Source organism: Candoia aspera, chromosome 8 (assembly GCF_035149785.1).
Source record: "Candoia aspera isolate rCanAsp1 chromosome 8, rCanAsp1.hap2, whole genome shotgun sequence".
Taxonomy (NCBI): domain Eukaryota; kingdom Metazoa; phylum Chordata; class Lepidosauria; order Squamata; family Boidae; genus Candoia; species Candoia aspera.
In genome coordinates this window covers 7,009,344-7,030,473 of record NC_086160.1, presented here as the reverse complement: position 1 = coordinate 7,030,473, position 21,130 = coordinate 7,009,344, and the positions used below count along the sequence as shown (strand labels likewise).

At 41.4% G+C, this 21,130-nt stretch overlaps 1 protein-coding gene across 1 annotated transcript; it reads left to right on the top strand.

Moving 5' to 3' along the window:
* On the top strand, positions 1-20,280 carry LGI2 (leucine rich repeat LGI family member 2). The gene is made up of 8 exons (XM_063310024.1): positions 1-209; positions 1,155-1,226; positions 5,191-5,262; positions 7,064-7,135; positions 10,570-10,641; positions 12,661-12,830; positions 16,623-16,787; positions 18,988-20,280. The coding sequence occupies exons 1-8, from the start codon at positions 10-12 to the stop codon at positions 19,803-19,805; spliced, it is 1,641 nt and encodes a 546-aa protein (XP_063166094.1). The 5' UTR covers positions 1-9; the 3' UTR covers positions 19,806-20,280.
* Positions 20,281-21,130: the final 850 nt, after the last annotated feature.

Below are 21,130 nucleotides of genomic sequence, written 5' to 3'. Positions count from 1 at the left end.
GAGCGCAGCATGGCTGGCGGGCGGGCCGGTGGCGGCGGCGGCGCCTTCTGGCCGCTGCTCCTGCTCCTGGCGGCGGCGTGCCTGCTGCAGCGCGCCCAGCTGAGGAAGCTGCTCCGATGCCCGGCCACTTGCAGTTGCACCAAAGAGTCCATCATCTGCGTCGGCTCGGCCAGCGTGCCGCGGAGCCTCCCCGGAGACATCAGCTCCTTGTAAGTGCGGGGCAGGGCAGGGCAGGGCAGGGCAGGGCAGAGAGCCGGGGCGGACAGAAAGCTACTTTGCCCCCATCCCGGGCCGCGTCGGAGGCAAGGAAAAGGTTACAGCAGGATGGTGCCCCCTCGCGTTCTCCTGCTCAAGAGTCTCGCCGTCGGGTGCGGGTGCTGGTGCTGGTGCCGGTGCAGGGCAGTTCCACACGAGAGGCGCCCAAAGGCCCAAAGGCCGTGACATTAAAAGGCACCCGTGTTTTAAGCTAAAGGCTCGGGTGGTAGAGCTCGTGGCCGTATTCAGGAAAGGAAGGGAATGATTCGCCTCCAGGCGATCCACGATCGGGCACGCGCTGCCTGGGGGAGAGGGGCGCGCAAGCTGGGTGAACTTCCAAGTGAGCGGCACCGCTTTGGGGAACGGCCGAGGGCTCAACTTGCTGCGCTTAGAAGCAGCAGCACCGGCGGCGGCGGCATCCAGACCGAGGCTTGTAAGCCTTGTAGGAGCTGAGCAGACTTCTGTTGGACTGAAGAGTCCGGCCCTCTTTCAGCCTGCTTCCCGTGGCTGAATTCTCTTTGGTGCCCCCTTCCCCAAAGTTTTAAAACAGTAACCTCGAAAGATGAGCAAAGAAATGGGGCTTTTGGAGAGACGTGAGGTTAGACCAGTGGTGATGGTGAAATGGGATCCTGGAGGACATCTTATGGCCCTAATCCAAAATGGGAACATGTGCATGTACATCCAGATGTTGGGCAGAATGAAAGAGGCACAGTCTCAGTAAGGGGGCACCAAGGAGGGTCTCCTGCATGGGATGACAGGTCCCATCCTTCCCAGCAGGATAGTTGCCGGTGATGGAAATGATCACCCAGACGTCTGGGGGCGCCAGGTTGGGGAAGGTTACAGTAACAAGTATTGCGATGGGTTCCTATCAATTTTTCTGTTCCGCTGCCTCTTTTCAGGAGCCTGGTAAATGGAACCTTTTCTGAAATAAAAGAAAAAATGTTTTCTCACCTGCCTTCCCTGCAGCTGCTGTAAGTACTAAGAACATGGATATGCTTATGTTCTTCTCTTGACAGCAGGATGAAAAAGGTTCAGAAGAAAATGCCTTATTTGGGGATTTTTTTTTTTCCCTTTTCCCTCTCCTGGTTAGTCAACAGCCTTGGGACCCCTTTTTCTGGTTCCTTATGAAAAAGACATGGTGAATTTGATTTCTCTTGATCTGGAAGCAGGTGAGTGAAACCTGAACTGTGGGGTCCAGTAAAGCAAATGAAAAGTTGAAGAGCCGTAGAAAAAAACTCTGTGGAACACCACGGGCAAAACCCTGACTTCACCGCCGTGCAGTGGTAAAGCAACCTCTCTGATTCATGTTAGTTTACTTGGAAGATGTGGGAAGAGAGGGAACATCATAAAAATTTCTGGGGTCTGACATCTTCATTCAAAGTGGGCAAAACATGAAAAACACACTATGCCGGTGATGGTGTTGTGGTGCTGGAGAAGACCCACAACCTCAGGAAAGCCCTCTGAGATCTCCAGAGCAAGCAAGCCTGTCTCCTACAGCAGAGATCACAGCAGCGGGGAAGGCTGCAGAGTAACACCTCTCTTACATCTTTCAGCCAAACCAGCGGGTGCACAGGCTCCTCCACAGTCTAGTTTGATCCGCGTAAATTTCCTACACCCAGGTAGGAAAGGTAGTCTCACTTCTGGCACTTCACTCATCTCTGCCACTCATCACTAGCAGTACACATCCCTGGCGATTGTGGCACAAAACACTGAGCCCAAAGTCAGTAAAATTGCAAAAAGTCTCTCTTGCTTGTAGCTGGGTGATTACTTTAATGTTCCATTCTGTGTTTCTTAAAGTCCGTCAGCCACCTTGAGAGTCTGTTGGGGCAAAATAGTGGGGTCTGCGTTGAAGAAATCCGTTCCATTCTGGCCAGCTTCTCACTCCTTATGGAGAAATTATCCTCACTGTCACTGTTATGCTAGATTTCAATTTTGGGGGTCTGAAATGAGCTATACTCATCACCTACTGTGCATTTTGTGGTTGCTATGTACTATTTGCAGTCCAATTTTCACATGAATTTTTTTGTTTTTCTTTTTTGGGGAAGGAATAGAACAAAACAAGCTGTGCAGTGTCCTACCATGCAACCAGGGATCTTTCTACAGACATGTAATAACATCTATGGGTCAGGCACAGGCAGCCTGGTCCATGGGGGTCCCCATCTCACTTGCCAGCATCCCTTTGCAGCCCCCCTTCCCATGTGCCCCTTTCTTTTCATATGCCACCCCTTTACCAAAATAGGAACCAAAATGCGGCAGATCTTAGAGAACGTTTTTGCCCCACATCGCAGTAAGGATTTAAAATAGCTTCCATAAGTCCCCGGAGATGATACTAGAATTGCCCCCGTAATTCTCTCTCTGAGTGTATTTGTATGATTGCTGAGTGGAATAGATTTATAAGATATTCTGAAGGCTGCTTTAAGATTGTAGTACAATTCATCTTATATTTTAACCAGTTCCATTCAGTTGCAACTGGGAAGTCTGACTGGGGCAGAATTCAGGGCCAGCAGTAGCATTGAGTGAATCTTGGGCACCAAGGTACGTGTTGGAAAGCATGAATTCAAGGCATTTCCGTGCAAGGATTGCGCACCACTTGCCCTGGTTTATTTCAATCTCAGCTGCTGAGTAAGAGAGAAGCTCTTTCTTTTCTTTAGATGCTGTCATTCAGTTTTCCATTGGAGGGAACTTGCCCCATTCCTTCCCCCAGCTTGTCAGCTTCAGGTCCTGTAAGTGGAATCCCTCTTGATGGCTTGGCAGCCCCCTCTCTGCCCTCCAGAAGAATGTGGTAGTTTCTCTCCTTTGTTCTTCAGTTCAGAGTTGCTGGACTTCCCTCCCTCTAAATTTGGGGGCAGTGATTTTCTCTCATTTTCTACATTACAAGTTGGCAGAAATGAAGCCTTCACTGGTAAGTTTGGGGAGTGAAACCTATGATGGTGTGGATGTGCCCTGTGTTACTTCACAGATTGGATGCAGAATAACTTTTTGTCCCAAAAGCACTCTCGGTAAGCTTTGGGTTTTTAATGGGTTTGCATTCAAAAAAGCACCCACACCTTTCTTTTGAGTAAGGAAGAAGCTCCTGGCTATGTATTAATGGCTAAGCAGCTGATCCTACCCTTGCAATACATTTATTTTTGCATGAGATTTATATCCAATCTCTCTTCTACATAGTACAGTACTACTTTCTCCAATTCTTTTCCAAAATCAGCTACCCAGACAGGGTTGAGAGCAATCGGCCCAAAGTAAAAATAACTTGACTTAAGTGAATATAATTTTACTACCAATGAACTTCCATAGTTGAGGGTATAGCTGTACCTGGGTTCTCCTGTCCTAGTGCAACACCTTCACTGCTATGTTCTACTGGCTTTCACACCATGTATTTATGGGGTTCCAGTTGTACAAACTATGGTATGAAGCTGGTCAGTTGTTTCTGCTCTGTGTATGCCCCTTTTTATTAAGAGCAGCATCCTGGAGGTCAAGATCAAGGGAACACTGCTTGTGGAAATGGTTTCGCTGATCTGAGTTAGATCTTTCAGCAGAGTTGGTCAAACTTAATTTTGCAACTGTGGGATGTACAATAGTAACAATGTCATCAAAGAATTTCTCTCTCTTTCTTTTGGGAGAGTGAGATTTTGTAAAATGTTGATATATTGACCATACCTGTTTTTCTTGCTCTGGGGGCAAAACCCAGAGGAAAGCTGCACCATTGTGTAATTGGTTAGTTGCTGAATTTCCACAGTCATGGCTGGATCCAAGGGCCATAAAAATGGGGCTGGGAGTCTTAATGGATACCCTCCATGGCTTCAGTAAAAATAATTATATGGATCTTTATGTTATTATTTGTGGAATATTCCATATAAATGGAACAGTTTATGCTGCTCTGTATACTTCTAAAATACAAAACAAATGGGACAATGAAATATTAAGATAGTAAAGATGAGCCATGTTGGCCTTTGTATCTCAATCAGTTTCCATATCTTGCTAATCCTTTTATCACATCCCAGCACAGCCTTTCCCAACTGGTGTTCTCCAGATATTTTGGTACAAGTCCCAGAATTCCAAGGAAGTACAGCCATGGCCCAAGTAGTTAGGAATTCTGGGAGTTCTTCTTCATATCTGCAAAGCTCCAAGTTGAGGAAGGTTCCTCTAATCAAAGACAAGACTCCAAGATAGAGTCTGTGCAAGAAAAGGACAGACTTGGTTACTAACAGACAACGCCAAATGTATACTGTAATTTCACCCATAAAAATGAATGGCTGTAAATGCATTCCTGCTGGAGAAAACTCTAGGACTTTGCCTGGGAACCGTATTTTGGTGAGCAAAGGTCTAGCTACTCCTCTGATAATGTGCCTGCTTCTCATTGTCTGGAAAAGCGCTCCATCTCAGACCAATAGTCAGTTGAAGTTAACAGGAACAAACATCAGATATGGAAAAAATGGAAATATACTATATCTACTCTAGCGTCACCAAATTGGGGTTGCAAGCATACATCCCGGCAAGAACTAGATGGGGTGAAAGAGTTAAGAGTGTTCTGTAGTTCTTTGCCGCCATCTAGCTGTCATCCATGTTTCTGTAGCCCAACCCTCTTCCACCTGGCCCCCATTTTGTTTTAATGGGCTGTGGTCAAGGGGTCAGTGAAAAAATGACCGCCAAGCCTAACGTTGGCAAGATTCTCACTCCTGCAGCCTTTTTGTCTCTGTCTATCCACTGTGAAGGTATAATGTTCTTTTCCAAAAGTATAAATCAGCCATTCTGACCTTGTAGCCTCAATCTGTTGGGGTTCAAGTTGCATACATTCCCAGCAAGTGTAGCTAAATGCTCAGGGAAGTTTTGCGTGGATGATTTCTTTTCTTTCCCCAGGGATGTATGTAATTGTAAAGTGATGAGCTTAAGTGTTATTTTTTAGACTTGATATCTGCATTCCCCCCCCTTTTTTTTTAGGCTGCTGAATTCTAACTCATTTACTGTCATACGGGACGATGCCTTCGGTGGTCTTTTTCACTTAGAGTACCTGTAAGTCAATGCTTCTACTATCTTATGCGAAGACTTAAACAAATGACGCTTTTGTGATCATTTATGAGTGGCATGCTGTCCTTGGAGAGAAAACATTTCTACTCTATTGCCATTCATGCCGCAAGTTCTACCTGCCACTGCAATTTGTCATGTGCAAGATAGCAGGTGCTGCATTTCTGCAACCCCCAAATGCTGAAGCTTCGCATTTACAGATGTTCTGGCTGTTTGTGCAGCAAGCATATGCCCCTCTAATCCCATGCAATCTCTAGTGGGAAGCAGAAATGGGAGAAGGTGTCCTTTTGACATTGCATTGGGTGTGTCTGGGGATCTGTGTTCCAAGGACAAGCTCCGAAGTGACTTTTTTGAGCAGAAAGCTTTTACTGCCTATGCTAATGTGACACCACTTCCACAGGTCAAGAGACCTTGAAACACAGCATTGCATTATGACATGGGAGGGGCCTCCTCAGCCAAATTAAAGACACCCCGCCCCCCTGGGAAGCATAGCCTTTGATATGCATAACGCTTTGGATTCTAGCCTGATATGCTGATGCTAAATTTGTGATCTCATTCCAATTGGGATGCATTATGTGGACTCAGTAGGAGAAACATTTCAGTAGGAGTGTTATGAACGGGGATGCCAACCGTCTTGAAAAGCAGAGTCAGTCAAGTGAGGGTGCGGCACTTAACCACTTACCCTTGAACTGCAGAAAGATAAAAACATAAATAAAAATAATGTTTCAGGACATGTAACTAAATCAACTTATGGCTAGCTGTCGTGATTTCTTTGCTTTATCCAGCAGCAGGGAAACCTGCTGGCCAGAGCACGTCCTTCCAGGGTGGAATTAGGAGGCATTTAGCAGAACAAGGTACCACGTAGCTTAAATGGCTCTAGACAAGCTTTAGCTAGTACTTGGAGATAATGCTTCAACCCGAAATGTCTGTCCTGTGATTGCAGCTGATAAATTAATAGCCACATAGGGCATTTCTGGGTTCGGAAGTCAGCAATGGAATCTTACACTGTTGCCTCTTTTCAGCAGCTTGTTTCTAACTTGGCTGCAGTGTATCTGAAATCACAAGAAAGGCAATTTTTCCACTTGCAATGGTGAAACGTTGTAGAGCTAGTGAGCAGGCCTGTTCCCTATTGTAGGCATTATTGCCTCTCCTTATATTTCAGGCACAAGTAAATTCCCTCCATCACAGCAAGGTGGCAAGACGTTATTTTTTCACTGGTCTTAAATGCAATAGAGGAATAGTGCCATGGCAGCTTTGCAGCTCCTTCTCATAGTGATAGCTCAGATTTTTTTTCCTCCTTTTTTGAGAAAAAGGCTGTTTGGGAGTGGGACATGGACAGGATGCTATTTTTTGCAGTTTCTTATTAGGGACTGGATGGTACATTGATTGGTTCTTGCATGTTTCTCGGTGTTTCAAGGTTGGTGGCAGTGAAAATAATTGTGAAAATAATTGCTTTCGAGGGAGCATTGCAAAATGGAAATGGTGGCAGCATGGAGGTTTCTGTAGGGAAAAAAGCCACCTTATCCAAGCCTACTCAGTAGCTCCAGTGCTTACCTAGAGTTTCTGCACTGTTCCTTGGCAATGCTTCTCATCTGTATAACATGCAGGCAAACGGACAAGAAGCTATTTGGTCAAATTACAGCAACCCTCGAGACCAATAAAGGGTCAATAATGCCCTTTGTGTTGCATCCTCCTCTGCATTTCTCCAGTTCTTTGTTCCTGAACATCCTGCTTTTTCTATTGCCCTAACCTCTCCTCTTTATATCTCCATATAACTCTTTTTGCTTAGATTTATTGAAGGAAATAAAATTGAAACCATTTCAAGAAATGCATTTCGTGGTCTTCGAGACCTGACCCATCTGTAAGTTTTTTCATGCTAATTTGAATACTTTATATCTTGCTTAAGCCTGAACATGCTAGTATGCCTGGCTAAGTAGCATGGAATTATATTTCATGTGTCTATGCATACAAGTATAATGCAGAGGAAACTCCTACCACCGTCTCCTGCTTTTTGCATATCTTGTTTCTTATGAAACAGTAAGTCCACATTGCTTTCAATAAATGTTTACCCTGGTTTGTCCATATATCTAAGCCTTAAAGTGGTTTGTTTATGAACTCATCTGTTCTTACACGGAGTCAGGTGGCTCGTTCAGCAAATTATAATTTTAAAACTGTTGGCTCGGCATTACATATAGATGAGCACAACACATTTTTAAGACCAAAGAATCAACAAATCTTCAGCTGAGAATGGAAGAGGATGTACTCTGAGATCCTCGTAAGATCTTCTTCACAAATCATTTAGATTATATGCTCTCTTTCCATGAGAAGAAATTCACATTTTGAATCATTGTTACCACAGTTATGTTTATGTCTAAATGATATTCAATGCTAGGTCCACATGTTACAGTAAGCTGTGATTTGTTTTAAATGTGGCTTATCAAATAAATCATTGTGTTCTGGTTCACCCAAAATACTGCGGCATAAACCATGTTTTGCCAACCAGAATGGTGGACTTCACAGATCATGATAAGCCATTATCTGGTTGGTTTGGGTTTAGTACAACATGCCAGAAGAAATGACAATGGCTGTGTCCCTGGGTGTCTTATCTCCTGCCTTAAATGTCTTTACCTGACTGCTTATTACTCTTTTTCTGCACTTTACATAATGTTCATTATTAATTAATTAATTGATTTCAATTTATATAGCCTGTTATCCTGAAAGGTATTAGTGTGACCTCTATGTATGTAGGGATGTATGTAGTATGAACAGGCTATTCTTTTCAATACGGCTGAGCTTCTGTTGCTTTTAGAAGAGTTACCCATATAGAAATTTAAGACCAGCAATTCACTCCAGTAGCTGTCAGGGGAACAGGGAGGGTCACTGAAATTTCAACCAGCCGTTACTCCAGTCTTGTTCCCTTGCTCCCTTCTGTTTTTTAGCACATTATTTCTTCAACTAAGTTCCCCAAAACTCCAGTTTTCCTCAACCAGTTGGAATTAGTCCTGCGAGCTGGTTCTAAGATCCAGAAGAACTGGATTTATGTAGTGTTACTAGCCAAAGTAATACTTTGTCCATGAATGAAGAGATGTTGGCAATTTACACCAAGACAATTGAAAAAAATAAAATAAAAATAAAAACAGTTGAAGACTTCAAAGAAAAGTGGATGGGGAATATGAGCTTTTTTTTTTTTTAAAAAAGACACAGATGGTCCTATTACCTTTTCCTTAAACATATCTTTATAAAAGCAGATTTGTTGCAGCCAAGACCAAATACTGAAATAGGCTAAATGCTAAATAAATCCTGCTTCAGATGTTGATGAAACATGATAATTCAGCACGCTTATGCACCCGCTTAAAATATGTAATCAATGTGTTAAATGTGTGGGAAAAATAGTATTATTAAAACAGGCTCATCCATTTAATTGAAAACATTAGTACACCACTTGCCATCCCCCCCAAAATTTTTCGAAGTGGTATACAATACATTCAATTCCTTTTCAAATGCAAATGTTTTATTTCAATATTCCTTTTTTGATTAAGGAAATAATTATAGGTGTTCATCAGGACGGGTGCAAGTCTGGTATTACACTTTGGTTTCTCCTGCTGGAACCAACCTGAGATTCTGGGAAGAAGATATAGGAACAGTTACAATTCTTGGCATGAGAAGTGTAGGAGAGGGGTACTAAAACATTTCTGGGATAGGAACTTAGAAGAGTGCCCCCTTCAGACATGTTTGCATTCAGATTTTACAGCGTTGGAAGTTTTACCAGCCTTTTTTTTTTTTTCCAAATCCTTTCAATCATGTCCAATTCTCGGAGACCACCTGGACATGTCCCTGCAGTTTTCTTGACAGGTTTTTCAGAAGTGGTTTGCCAATGCCTTCTTGCTAGGGCTGAGAGAAAGGGACTGGCGCAAGGTCACCCAGCTAGATTTGTGCCCAAGGCGGGACTAGAACTCACGGTCCCTTGGTTTCTAGCCTGGTGCCTTAACCACAACACCAAACTGGCTCTCACTAGCTTGCACTGATACAAAACAATTTATGCTGGAATGTTTAAATCCTATATTTACTTTCACTGTAATTAGCTTGGATTCATGCCCATAAGTTTATCACTCGAATTGTGTTTTTAACACCACTCCACAGTAACTAGATATCAGATAGCACCTTGTCTCATGAAGAAATTAGCAGTTGTTGATGTTGTCTGTAAGCAAATGGTGGGTCCCTCGTGTGAAGTTCTGAGATCTAAGGGAGTGACTACTTATCAAGTCCAAGCCGGACATTGGCTTTGATTCCAAAGAGGTGGGTTGTGTGGCTGAACAACCATAGTCCATTAAAGTGGCTGCATTTTTCCCTGGGATTATGGGACAGCTGTAGAGTGCAGCGATGCCATCTTTGGAAAAGATGCTACTGCTTTAAAGAGTTGCAGCGAGGGACTATTTTTAGACCCTTGCGTGCTCCAAAAGATGTTTTTGAAAATTGGCTCAGAAAGCGTCGTACATGCCTAATGTTTGTGCAGCATGCTAGTTGACAGCTAATCAAACCATGACTTCATGAAATAATGCAGTTATGGTGTGAACCATAAGCCTATCACCTTGGCTGGCTTAGTGCACAGAACACTGAGCTGGAAACTAGCGAACCATGTTTAGCCCTGCATGCCATGCAAACTCAGCCCAACATACCTCTTTTTGCACTCATTCAGGAAGGTATTTAGGTCAGGTTTGATCTCTCTGTCCCTCAGAGCTCCTCAGCATTCCCAAAATGGGTTTTGTAGTCCTTATTGACATCTTTCTCCACTGTGATAATATTCCTAGGTGGCTGTACCTGTCTTTGGTCTGTGGCTAATCACTTCTGAACTGGAGCCATGGCTCTAAGGGGACAAAATGTTTTTCGTGATCTCATAGAGGCTGTTTGCAGTCAGGTCGATGCATAATTAACAGCTGGTAACATAAGAAGTTAGTTCTCTGTCGAAGACTGGATAGCTGGTCCAAAAGGGCTGAATGAAAATCCATCAAGATTTCATGATTCAGTATAATACTCTACAATATGCAATGCTATATGTATATTTTTTAAAAATGCTAGTGAACTCAGCATTGTCTGATCTTCTGAAATGTTTTGGGTTTCTGTCCACTTTAGACGTTTTTATTAATTTTGTCCCTAATCCTATTATTTTCTATGTCAACACTGGGAACTGAGCAGCTTCCAATGATTAACAATGCTAAGTGTTATTGAATTTAGTTGTTGTCTATATGGTTCCAGTCGTTTTTAACACCATTTTAACATCTAATTTTATTTTTCCAGTTCTCTGGCCAATAACCAGATTAAAGCATTGCCAAGAGACATCTTTAGTGACTTAGATTCTCTGATTGAACTGTAAGTAAAGCTAAATCATGTTATTACTGTTCTGTGGATTTTAAACCTGATCTTAGCATTCAGAATTTCATTTTAGCTGTTAAGACTTGAAATTAGGACTAACATTGAGCACATTTGTTCTCATTCATTTTCTGACTCTCTGCTGGATTTGAATGGTTGTTCTTTTACTAATGTATTTATTTATTTGAAATAATTCAGGACCACTAGAGTGTGCCATATAATACACGCAAGATATAGCTTTGCATTATAAATAAAAAAAGCAGATAAATGTCTGCCACTGAATGCAGTGCCAAAGGAAATAGAAACTCTAACAACACTGGCAAATTTCTGAAGCAGGGTTTTACAACCTTGGCAATGTCCAGGCGTGGGGACTTCAAGTTTCAGAATTCCACAGCCCGCATGGGCATTGATGAGAACTCTGGGGGTTGAAGTCCACACACCTGGAAGTTGCCAAGGTTAGGAAACACTGTTCTAAAGGGTGAGCCCTATAATCAACAAGCTTCTCTTATTCATCAGTGCCCAATGAGCATCTGAGAGTAGCTCTCTAGAAACCAAAGTTGACATAGATAGTACATGAAGAGGCTTGAGATACATGGAGAGCCCAAGGAAATCCCGTAGCTGTAGGCTCTATAGAGAGTTGAAAATTTCCTTTTGGGTTCTGGCCAAGCAAACTACGTGGTTTCTAGCCTAGGGCCTTTAATCACTACACAGAACTTACTCTCACTTTTTATTTTAGACAAAAAAGAATTAAAGATCATCTGGATGTCAGCCCCACTAGATAGACCAGACCAGGAAGCCAACTCCACGGGAAGGCTAAAACTATTTTTATTGCTATTGGCTCTAATAACAGAAGCTTGCAAGTCTGATTGAGCTGTGCCTCCTCTTCCTTCTTATAGTTCAGTGAGTTAGGGAGTTGTCTGCCTGAGCCAATTCTGAATGCTGTCTCATTATTCTGGACTTAAAAAATGTTTCAGCCCCTTTTGCAAAGGTTCTTGCATGTCTCCATCAAGACCATCTTCTTGGAACACAAGAAAATATTTGTTGGCTATGGTGATAAAAGTACCACAGCCAACCATGTGGCATATAGTGTTAACCTTACAATTTTTGTGTTTTTATTTAGGTGTTCACATTTGTAGTTCTTCTCTAACAGCCCCAGTGGGGACAACCTTAGTTCTATGCTGCTCTAGAAGAATTTTGATTAAGTTGTTAAAATCTGGAACCCAAAGTGATATATAACTGCCTTCTCAAACCTAGTGCTTTCTAGTTGTGTTGGACTAGAAGCTCCATTAACTTCAACCAGCCTGGTGGTAGGGGATGATGGCATTTATATATGGCAAAAACAGCAAGCTGGGATGTAACAGGGAAGACCAGATGATGTCTTGTGCACTTGTTTTGGCACTCAGGACAGTTTTTAATCTCATCCTTGGTTTTAAAAGCTTGTGCTATTTCACTCCTAAGAGCATGAAGAAATACTTTCAGTCTGTGGGAGAGAATAATAATAATAAAAAAGCAGTGGTAGACATTTGTCTTTGTATTTTGCATGTTATTCTTCTGCTGTCTCTGGATTCACGCACTTCTTAATTACTCAGCCCTTCTTAATTGGTTCCAATCATGTTAAAGTCCTGGCAATATTATGAAGGCATCAGCTAATGAGGCTCTTGGACTACTATTTAAAGAATGAATCGGTACCTAAGAATATTGCCATGGGTTGGAATACCTGTGTCCTTAAATTATCCTTGAAAGTCACTTCTCAGTCCAATCAGTGGGAATGGTTATTTTTTGCTTTCTTGTGGAGCTCATAAATGACAGAAAGCACTTTTATTAATTAAACTTCGTTGACAAACAACTTCCCCCCTTTCAATGCACTGCCTTTAAAGATCCCATTTTGTGACTACTTATTTCTTGACTACAGTCAAGTCTGAACTGCTCCAGTATTTTGAAAAGAAAACATTGCAAGGATCTCTTGACTTTGGACTCCAAAATCTTTGCAAAACACTTTTATTTTTAATGTATTTTTAGGGATTTGAGGGGAAACAAGTTTGAGTGTGACTGCAAAGCCAAGTGGTTGTTTCTGTGGCTAAAGATGACAAATTCCACTGTTTCGGAAGTCCTGTGTGTTGGTCCAGCAGAATTTCAGGACAAGAAATTAAATGATGCCTCAAGTTTTGATGATGAATGCACCACCACAGGTATTTTAGAAAGTATACTTTATTTGCAAATTAGTAATAATGAATGTTTGCCTTTTCATAGAACTCTTTGCGTTTTTGGAACAATAGCACGATATTTTTTAATTGCCACATTATTCTTTATATGAATACTGATGATGATTAATCAAAAGAGTCCATTTTACTGATACAATATAAAAATGACTGTTTCCTTTCCTCTTTTTAATCCTGCACAAAATTCTCAAGATCGATCTGTCTTTCTACCTATCCCATTTCTGAACCTTTCCTTTTTAAAAAAAATCTTTTATTCTATTGCCCTTCTTCCCAACCTGGTGGTCTCTAGGTATCTTGGTGTGAAAATTCAGTCTTTCTCACCCAACACAAGTGGGGATTTTTGGGGTTATCATTCAACAGATCTGGAGACCATCAGATACAGGAAGACTATTCAATTGCCTTTAGTTCTTTGCAACTTTATAATAGTCTGAAACAAGCCACAATAAACATACTGGGACTTCCTATTAATCATCCATAGGATCACACAATTACAATGGCCTTTGTATGAAAATCTAGCTAAAGTTAATGATGGAATTAATTAAAAGTTAGAGATGGCCTTGGTCTGATGCTTAACTGATGTTCTTTCCAGTCTCCAGAATACCTGCATCCTGTGACTATTTCTGCATTCCAGGATGCCATAACACTTTTTATTGTTTATATGATAGCTACATGTTTGTCTGTCGTGCTAATGGTGGCCACTTATGGAACACACCCAGGGAAGAAATGTAATTTGTTCATGTCATATGATGAGTTTCATTCTGTGTTGTAGGGGTCAGAGAGACATAAAATGAAGGTGTACTCTGGAACATCTAGATTGACCTGAAACTCAGCATTTAATTGTAGATTCAAAGAAAGGGCAGAAATGCACTGTTTTCTCCTATTCTAGTTACCCAAGCAAGCCACAGTTAAAATGAAATGTTGCCTTTCTCTTTAGAGAAATGTCTACTGCAAATAGAGAAAAGATTGGATAGAATATTATCTGTGGCTTATTTTTCCCTTTTTATGCATGGGTGCCTCCTTTTTGATTGCACTCTTGCTATTGCTGTGTTTCATAAAACAATAGGAGAATGGAGCTGTTTTAAAGGCAGCATGACATTCAACCCCACTTTTGGGGTTCATCTGTCTGGGTTTTTCCCACGCTTCTTCAGTTCGTTAGGATTTTCTGTCTTATGTAGCAGTAATAAACACTAGAGACCTACTCCTCGTCTCAGCGTGATTTCTGACTGTTAGGACAGAAGGGAAATGTCTTGTGTAATGCCCATGATGTCAAACTAAGTTTCTAACGCTAGATGAAACCAAGCCTGGATATTTATGCCACCAAGGTGCTGATGCTAGGGAGAGTGGAGGGGCCGACCAAGGGCAAGATGGATGGATGATATTCTAGAGGTGACGGACTCGTCCCTGGGGGAGCTGGGGGTGTTGACGACCGACAGGAAGCTCTGGCGTGGGCTGGTCCATGAAGTCACGAAGAGTCAGAAGCGACTAAACGAATAAACAACAACAACGGGAATCCTAGAACAGGAAAATATTAGTGGGTGTCTTCTATTATTCTCAAAGGGACTGACAGACCTAGGACCAAGAAAAAAGAAAAAAAGGATTAATAAATATGGATTAAAGTGAATTGCCTGTAAAGTAATACGCCCCTTCAGTAAATTCAGTTGATCCACTATTTGCTTAGATGAACCATGTTCTCTCTCACATGCACTCAGACCACTTTCTCACACTGAACACATACAAGGGTGCCCACGTTCATACAAGTCTCTTCTGTCTCCTAGAAGAAACACCCCGCCAAAGTCCAAGATGGACATGGGGTAAGAGATGGTGGCCCAGCAAAAAGAAGGGGAGACAATAAATAATAAAGCTACATGGAGATGTGATGGATAGGAAATGAAAAAGAGATAAAAAATAGTTAGGCATGTGGCCTTTCCAAGTAATGCAGTACATCCATGTGTCTCAGCAGTAATAGCCACAGCCATGCGCACCTCTTATTTCAAATTTTCCTCCTCCTCTTACAAAAATATAATCTAAAGTTTCCTTAATGATCCCTGGGTTTATATCTGCTTTAGTATTCATTCTTGTAAAGGACTGGGTCAAGAAGTGACCATTAACTCCATGTGGCAACTTTTGTGCTTAATGAGTTCATTGGGGACATAGGTAAACACTGGAGATGATAAACGTTTCATGAAGGCATAGAAAGTTTTTCTGACAGCATAGGACTCTCACTCAGGTAGTATATTTATTGGCTAATAATGTATAGCTGGGCAATATTCCAGGACTAATTCAGAAAAGATGCATCAGAGCACAGGGCAGCATGATTGGAAAAGACATAGCCGCTTTAAAGAGTTACAGACAGTTGCTACGTTCTTGCTACTTCTCACCTTTTCCTAATTATTTTCAACATATCTTTCTCCATTTGAGAATGATACACTTCATAGTAATCTGAGCATTGTACAAAACTGCCCATTAGCTGGGTCATGCATGAAGAATTTTTCATCAGTTCAGATTGTCTTAACATCTGTTGGCAATTATCTGTATTGACCAGACCATGTGCAAAACTCCTGTTGATGCTCTCTCTTCACGTGCATTTTCCTTATTCCTTCATAAGTATATGCAACATTAGTATTGTTTATGATTTTTCACCAGTAATATCAGTGATGTAGTAATTGAAATCATATTCTTTGAGTTAAGGCTCAAGACTTTTCAACTGGGATAAGAGGAGGATCCACGCATGAATCATTCTCAGTAACAATCTTCTTCTCCCACCAGACTAATAAAATTGGCCTGTTTTGGTGTTATAAAGATTGAGATTGTAGGGCGAAGGGCAACAAAATATTATTGTTATTGATGTTTAATCTATTTGCTCCCCAACAAAGATCACGTCACAACTTTCAGGCTAAGGAGAAGCGATCTATGCAATTTGGTCATGTCTTGAAACTTCTCTAATGCTGAATTGAAAGCTTTTTTTTTTTTCACTTTGCAACCAGAGATCTGACAAGGGAGGGGGGTTTGGAAGTTTTCCAGCCAAACAGTTGCTACTTAATCTGATCATTAATGGGGAAAGGGAAATTGTGCTTAGAAGGGATAAAATCAGCAAATTGTGTTCTACTTTTCCAAAGAACAGCAGGAGAAGGAAAACGCTGAAAAAGCAGGACAAAGCCATTAGGGAAGTAACACTCTCATGGCCCATCTATAGAATGGAAATGGGATTATTTTTTTTTATGAACTGTTGCAACAGTGTTAAGCAGAATTCTTCAGAGTCTTGCCCCATGAAACAAATGGTTAAAATTGTCCTTCTGAGTCTTCTCACTTTGGAGCAAACGGATCATAACATTTAAGTTGCTGTCTTTTAGCGTCTTTTAAGGACAGCATGAAAGAAATAACATGCTCAGTTGTTAATTGTTTTCTCCACGGATTAATTCAGAATCCCCCACCATAATATGTGGATTATACAACAGGCAACAAGAGCTAGGAAGGGATCTGGAGAATCTGAATGAATGTGTAGAAATAATAGTATATATTCTTGTAGCTCAGGGCTAGCTTCACCAATTCAGGTATTTCCAGTAAACCAGTGTTTCTCAATCTTGGCAGCTTCAAGCTATGTGGACTTCAACTCCCATGGCTGGCTGGGGAATTCTGGGAGTTGAAGTCCACACAGCTTGAAGTTGCCAAGGTTGAGAAACACTGCAGTAAACACTTAACAACTTCATGTATCCTGCCAAGTTCAATTGTAACATGTTTGTTTTCAATTAAATATGATTACAGATTTTGTTGTTCATCAGATTTTACCCTACCAGTCAGTGTCGATTGACACATTCAACTCAAAAAATGATGTCTATGTAGCCATTGCACAGCCCAGTATGGAAAACTGCATGGTGTTAGAATGGGATCACATTGAGAAGAACTTCAGGAGTTATGACAACATTACTGGTAAAAAATGAATGCTTCTGTCTTAAGTTTAATTGCTTAGTTTTGGGGTATTGGGTGGATTTTCTAATTCAGTGAAGGTGTTGAGGTTTTTTTGAGGTTTTGGAAGAGTTATCTCTTACTGGTCTCTTGGGAAATTCAGCTGGAGCCATGGAGCAAATTAAAATTAGCACTAACTTGCAAAATGGGTACTGTGGAGATATGAAGCATGTTCTAGCTGGGGCAAGAAATGGATTTCTGAACTACAAGGTGCAACTGGATGAATCTTGGGTAAGGAAAAAAATGACTAGATCCCAACCGACAATAATTCATAGGAGACAAGGGGGAGAAATATCTTTAGCCTCTCTAAAGTATATTGCTATGAGAAAAAAAGATTATCTACATAGAGAAGTGGAATGCTGTGTGGATCTCTTTGGTTAGGATAGGTTTACCTCTACAGAATTGCTAACTGTGTTTAATCTTACTGGGAGCCACTAAACACCAATTTGAAGAGGCATAGCTATGGTACCCTGCTGCAGTAAAAATGACAGGCTTGTGGCATCTCTGGCAACTATATTATGGCACAGCATTTCATGAAGCACACTCCATTTTGTATGTATATTTGATTTCTCAGGATAACACACCATGCATCCAATGGGATGGACTCTCTGGCCCATTTCTGATTGTGTAGCTCTGCACTGTTCATCCATGTCTGAATCTGCTACGAGAAAAAACTAGCAATGACAATCCAAGAGCTGGAGAAGGGGTTAAGATTGGTCTGGAGCCATAACACTGAGGAGGAGGCTACTGTAAGCCTTGTCCCACCTGGTTTTCCTAGTAGAAAACAGCAGGTTTGGGAGGACGGCAGTGGAACGCAAAAGCTTAAACTTTCACCTGTAATCTTAATCTATTCCCTTTAAATGTATCATTGGTGTTAGATTTAGGAACAGTGGTTGAGATCCCTGTTCCCTTTATCTGGGTAAACACAGGAGGTCCCCCCAGGATGACCAGGCATGTCTAAACCAGGCAGTCCCAAAAGAAAAAAACAGATTGAGATGGAAAGCTTTTATTACAGCTGCAAGATGCACACTTAGGCTGAAATTTTGTTGTCTCCCTAACCAAGTGACCACCACCGCATTTTCTCACGAAACACTTGGCTGATATCTGCAAGAGAAGGACCTCAGTGCCAGCAGCGTTCTAGCAGCAGTAACAATCTCAAACCACAGTCCTCTTCTAGGCCACTGGCCAATTCTTGATCAACCCAGGAAAACTTGGGATCAGCTGAGTTTTACTTCCCCCCTTTCCCTTATGCAAGGGTGCATATTTCAAATCCAATAGAAGAGAATATCTGTAGCTCAGGGTTGAACTGTGGAGTCCTTGGTGCTCTCTGAGCATAGTTGTTTGCTTGCAGATGTTTCATTACCCAACTAGGTAACATCATCAGCAAACAACCAAGCTCAGAGAGCACCAAGGACTCCACACATTCCAAATTTCTAAACAGAGATCTAGTGGTGCCATAATTGCTATTGAGAATCTAGGTAAGGCTAATTTTTCATGGTGACCTAGGAGATCCTCCAGTGCAGTAAGGCACTATTGCCACAATTCATTGAGGGTCTCCTGCTTAGGGAAGACTTCAAATGCATTTATAAGGTAGACCTGTATCATACTACAGATGCAAAAATTTAGATGCCCACTAGATGCCAGAAAATAAATCTTAAAGAATCTAATTGTTTGCTGCCACATAATGGTTGCCTGGATTTCTGTGACTGAGTGCTGGTAAAACAGTATTTAAATACCAACAGTGTAAAAATTGCCTAAAGAGTTCCATATGAGCATATTACTCAAGAGAAATAAAATTACTCAGTTGTTTACAGATATTGACAGCTGCTGTGTACAACTTTACAACATTAAGTGTATCAAAAGCTTCGTTGTCTGATAAAAGTTAACATAAAAAGTCCTCAGACCCACCTGAGACATCCTAACTGAATGGATTCACATGCTAAGCCAAACAAAATAAACCATTTTATGGCTTGCTGTAATATGTGAATCTGGTTGAGGTTGATCTAATTAGGCTTGCACATTTGTAACCATGATATGCTCAATGGAAAGATGTCTGGCCCTATTTTCCAGACACCTTGAAAACAATGAGAACTACTTAGCCAATGGCTTGTTTAAATAGTAGGTCTGTACTTTGCTAACATAGTTACTTTGTTTGAGTCAACAGGTCAATCCATAGTGGGTTGCAAAGCTATCCTGATTGAAGATCAGGTTTTTGTGGTGGTGGCTCAACTCTTTGGTGGCTCCCACATTTATAAGTATGAGGAAAGCTGGACCAAATTTGTCAAATTCCAGGACATAGAAGTTTCCCGCATTTCCAAGCCAAACGATATAGAACTCTTTCAGATAGAGAGTGAAACCTTCTTTGTCATTGCGGATAGTTCAAAAGCTGGTTTGACCACTGTCTATAAATGGAACAACAAGGGGTTCTACTCTTACCAGTCCCTGCATGAATGGTTCCGGGACACAGATGCCGAGTTTGTTGATATAGATGGAAAATCTCATCTGATCCTGTCAAGTCGCTCGCAGATTCCTATTATCCTGCAGTGGAACAAAAATTTCAGAAAGTTTCTTCCACACAGTGAGATACCCAACATGGAAGATGTGTTGGCTGTGAAAAGTTTTCGAATACAGGACAACCTCTACATCTCACTCACCAGGTTTATCGGCGACTCAAGAGTAATGAAATGGAACAGCAAACACTTCGTGGAGGTTCAGGCTCTTCCTTCCCGGGGAGCCATGACCCTACAGCCTTTCGCCTTTAAGAACCATCACTACCTTGCCCTGGGAAGTGACTATACTTTCTCCCAAATATTCCAGTGGGACGACGAGAAAAAGCTCTTTAAAATATTTAAGGAGATCTACGTGCAGGCACCTCGCTCCTTCACAGCTGTGTCAACCGATAGACGAGATTTTTTCTTTGCTTCCAGTTTTAAAGGCCACACACAAATATTTGAACACATCATTGTTGACTTGAGTTTATGAAGCAGCGGTGAGCACTGGGAACTCACGTATGATGACATTTTCACATGAAAAGAGAAGAAAAGGACAATTACTCACTTCTGGTAGGTAGGCGGTACCCATGGCGTTATTCAGCAGGGTTTTTTGGAACTTTTTAGAAGTTTGCCTATTTAATCAGGGAATGCATTAACTTGGTTAAGTGCATGCCGTGCCAATTTTACCATTGATAAGAGGTATTTTAAAGCCTATTATTGCTCAAAGAAAGCGTGCAATGCTTTAATTCTAACGACGACGCAGAACTGAAGGAGGAGGTAGGACAACTGAGGAAGTGGGACAAACACCATGTTGAAACAAATGAAGAGCAAAAGCTGCAGCAGCAACTCTCCTCAGAAAAATGATTGTTTTTCTCTATTCAGGACTTTCAGGTCGAAGGCAATTCCATCTACTGATTTGTGATTTGCAACTGTTAGCATCATGACGAGAAAGCCTGGAGGAGGGCGTCCCTTGACCCTGTGAAAATAGCTGGGGAAAATCTCTAGATGGCATTCGTACATTCTGATTTGGGGAAAGGTTCTGATGTCTCTTTTGAATGGCCAATGTGCTTTGTGAGGAGCAGGAGAAGGTGAAGGCAGAGGAGGTGAAGAAAAAGAAGAGAAGACTACGCATGGTCCATTAATTAATGTTCTTCCCCAGGTGGCTAGTAGATAACAGGCTTGCATTCAATAGTCCATCAGGCTGTGAACCAATTCAGTTAGCAGCCAGCCCATCTGTATGAATACAGAAAGATTGATTGCTAAGTTAGATTTTATGAGAGGCTTATAGCTGCTGAAGATAGATGTTTCTTTGGTACTGCATAGTAAAAACAGGCATCTGATATGACAGCCATGCCTTCAGCCTTTTCCTATCCCAGTTATTTTGTTCCCTGCTCTCTTATCTGAGCCTTAGATAGAGGCAAACTTAAGTTCTTACCTTAAACTTCTGATTGCATTGTTAAAGAAGTACACATTCTTATTCCCACTAAAAGATCTGGAAAATAATAGTCCTTTGGCTGGAACCCATCCTCCTCCCTTTCCAAAATTGTGCATTGAAAGGATAGGTAAATATCTGATCCAGAGACTGGATTTGATTGAGTTGAATCTCCAGATCAAATCGATTGATCCAAAAATTGATTTGAATTATTGAAATGAATTGGTTACCTGCCAATCGATTTGGATGATTTTCAGTACTTAGGTCTATAGGTGGAAATAGCTTTTTCTGAATTGATGCAGAAATCCAGGTTGACTCAGTTAAACAATTGAATTGAATTAATTTCCCAAATCTGTTTGACATTTCAAATTGGATTATACATA

Coding starts and splice junctions, on each gene's coding strand:
- LGI2 (XM_063310024.1), top strand. CDS start 10: ATGGCTGGCGGGCGGGCCGGTGGCGGCGGCGGCGCCTTCTGGCCGCTG. Junction 5,263..7,063: donor CTTTTTCACTTAGAGTACCT/GTAAGTCAATGC, acceptor CTTTTTGCTTAG/ATTTATTGAAGGAAATAAAA. Junction 7,136..10,569: donor CTTCGAGACCTGACCCATCT/GTAAGTTTTTTC, acceptor TTATTTTTCCAG/TTCTCTGGCCAATAACCAGA.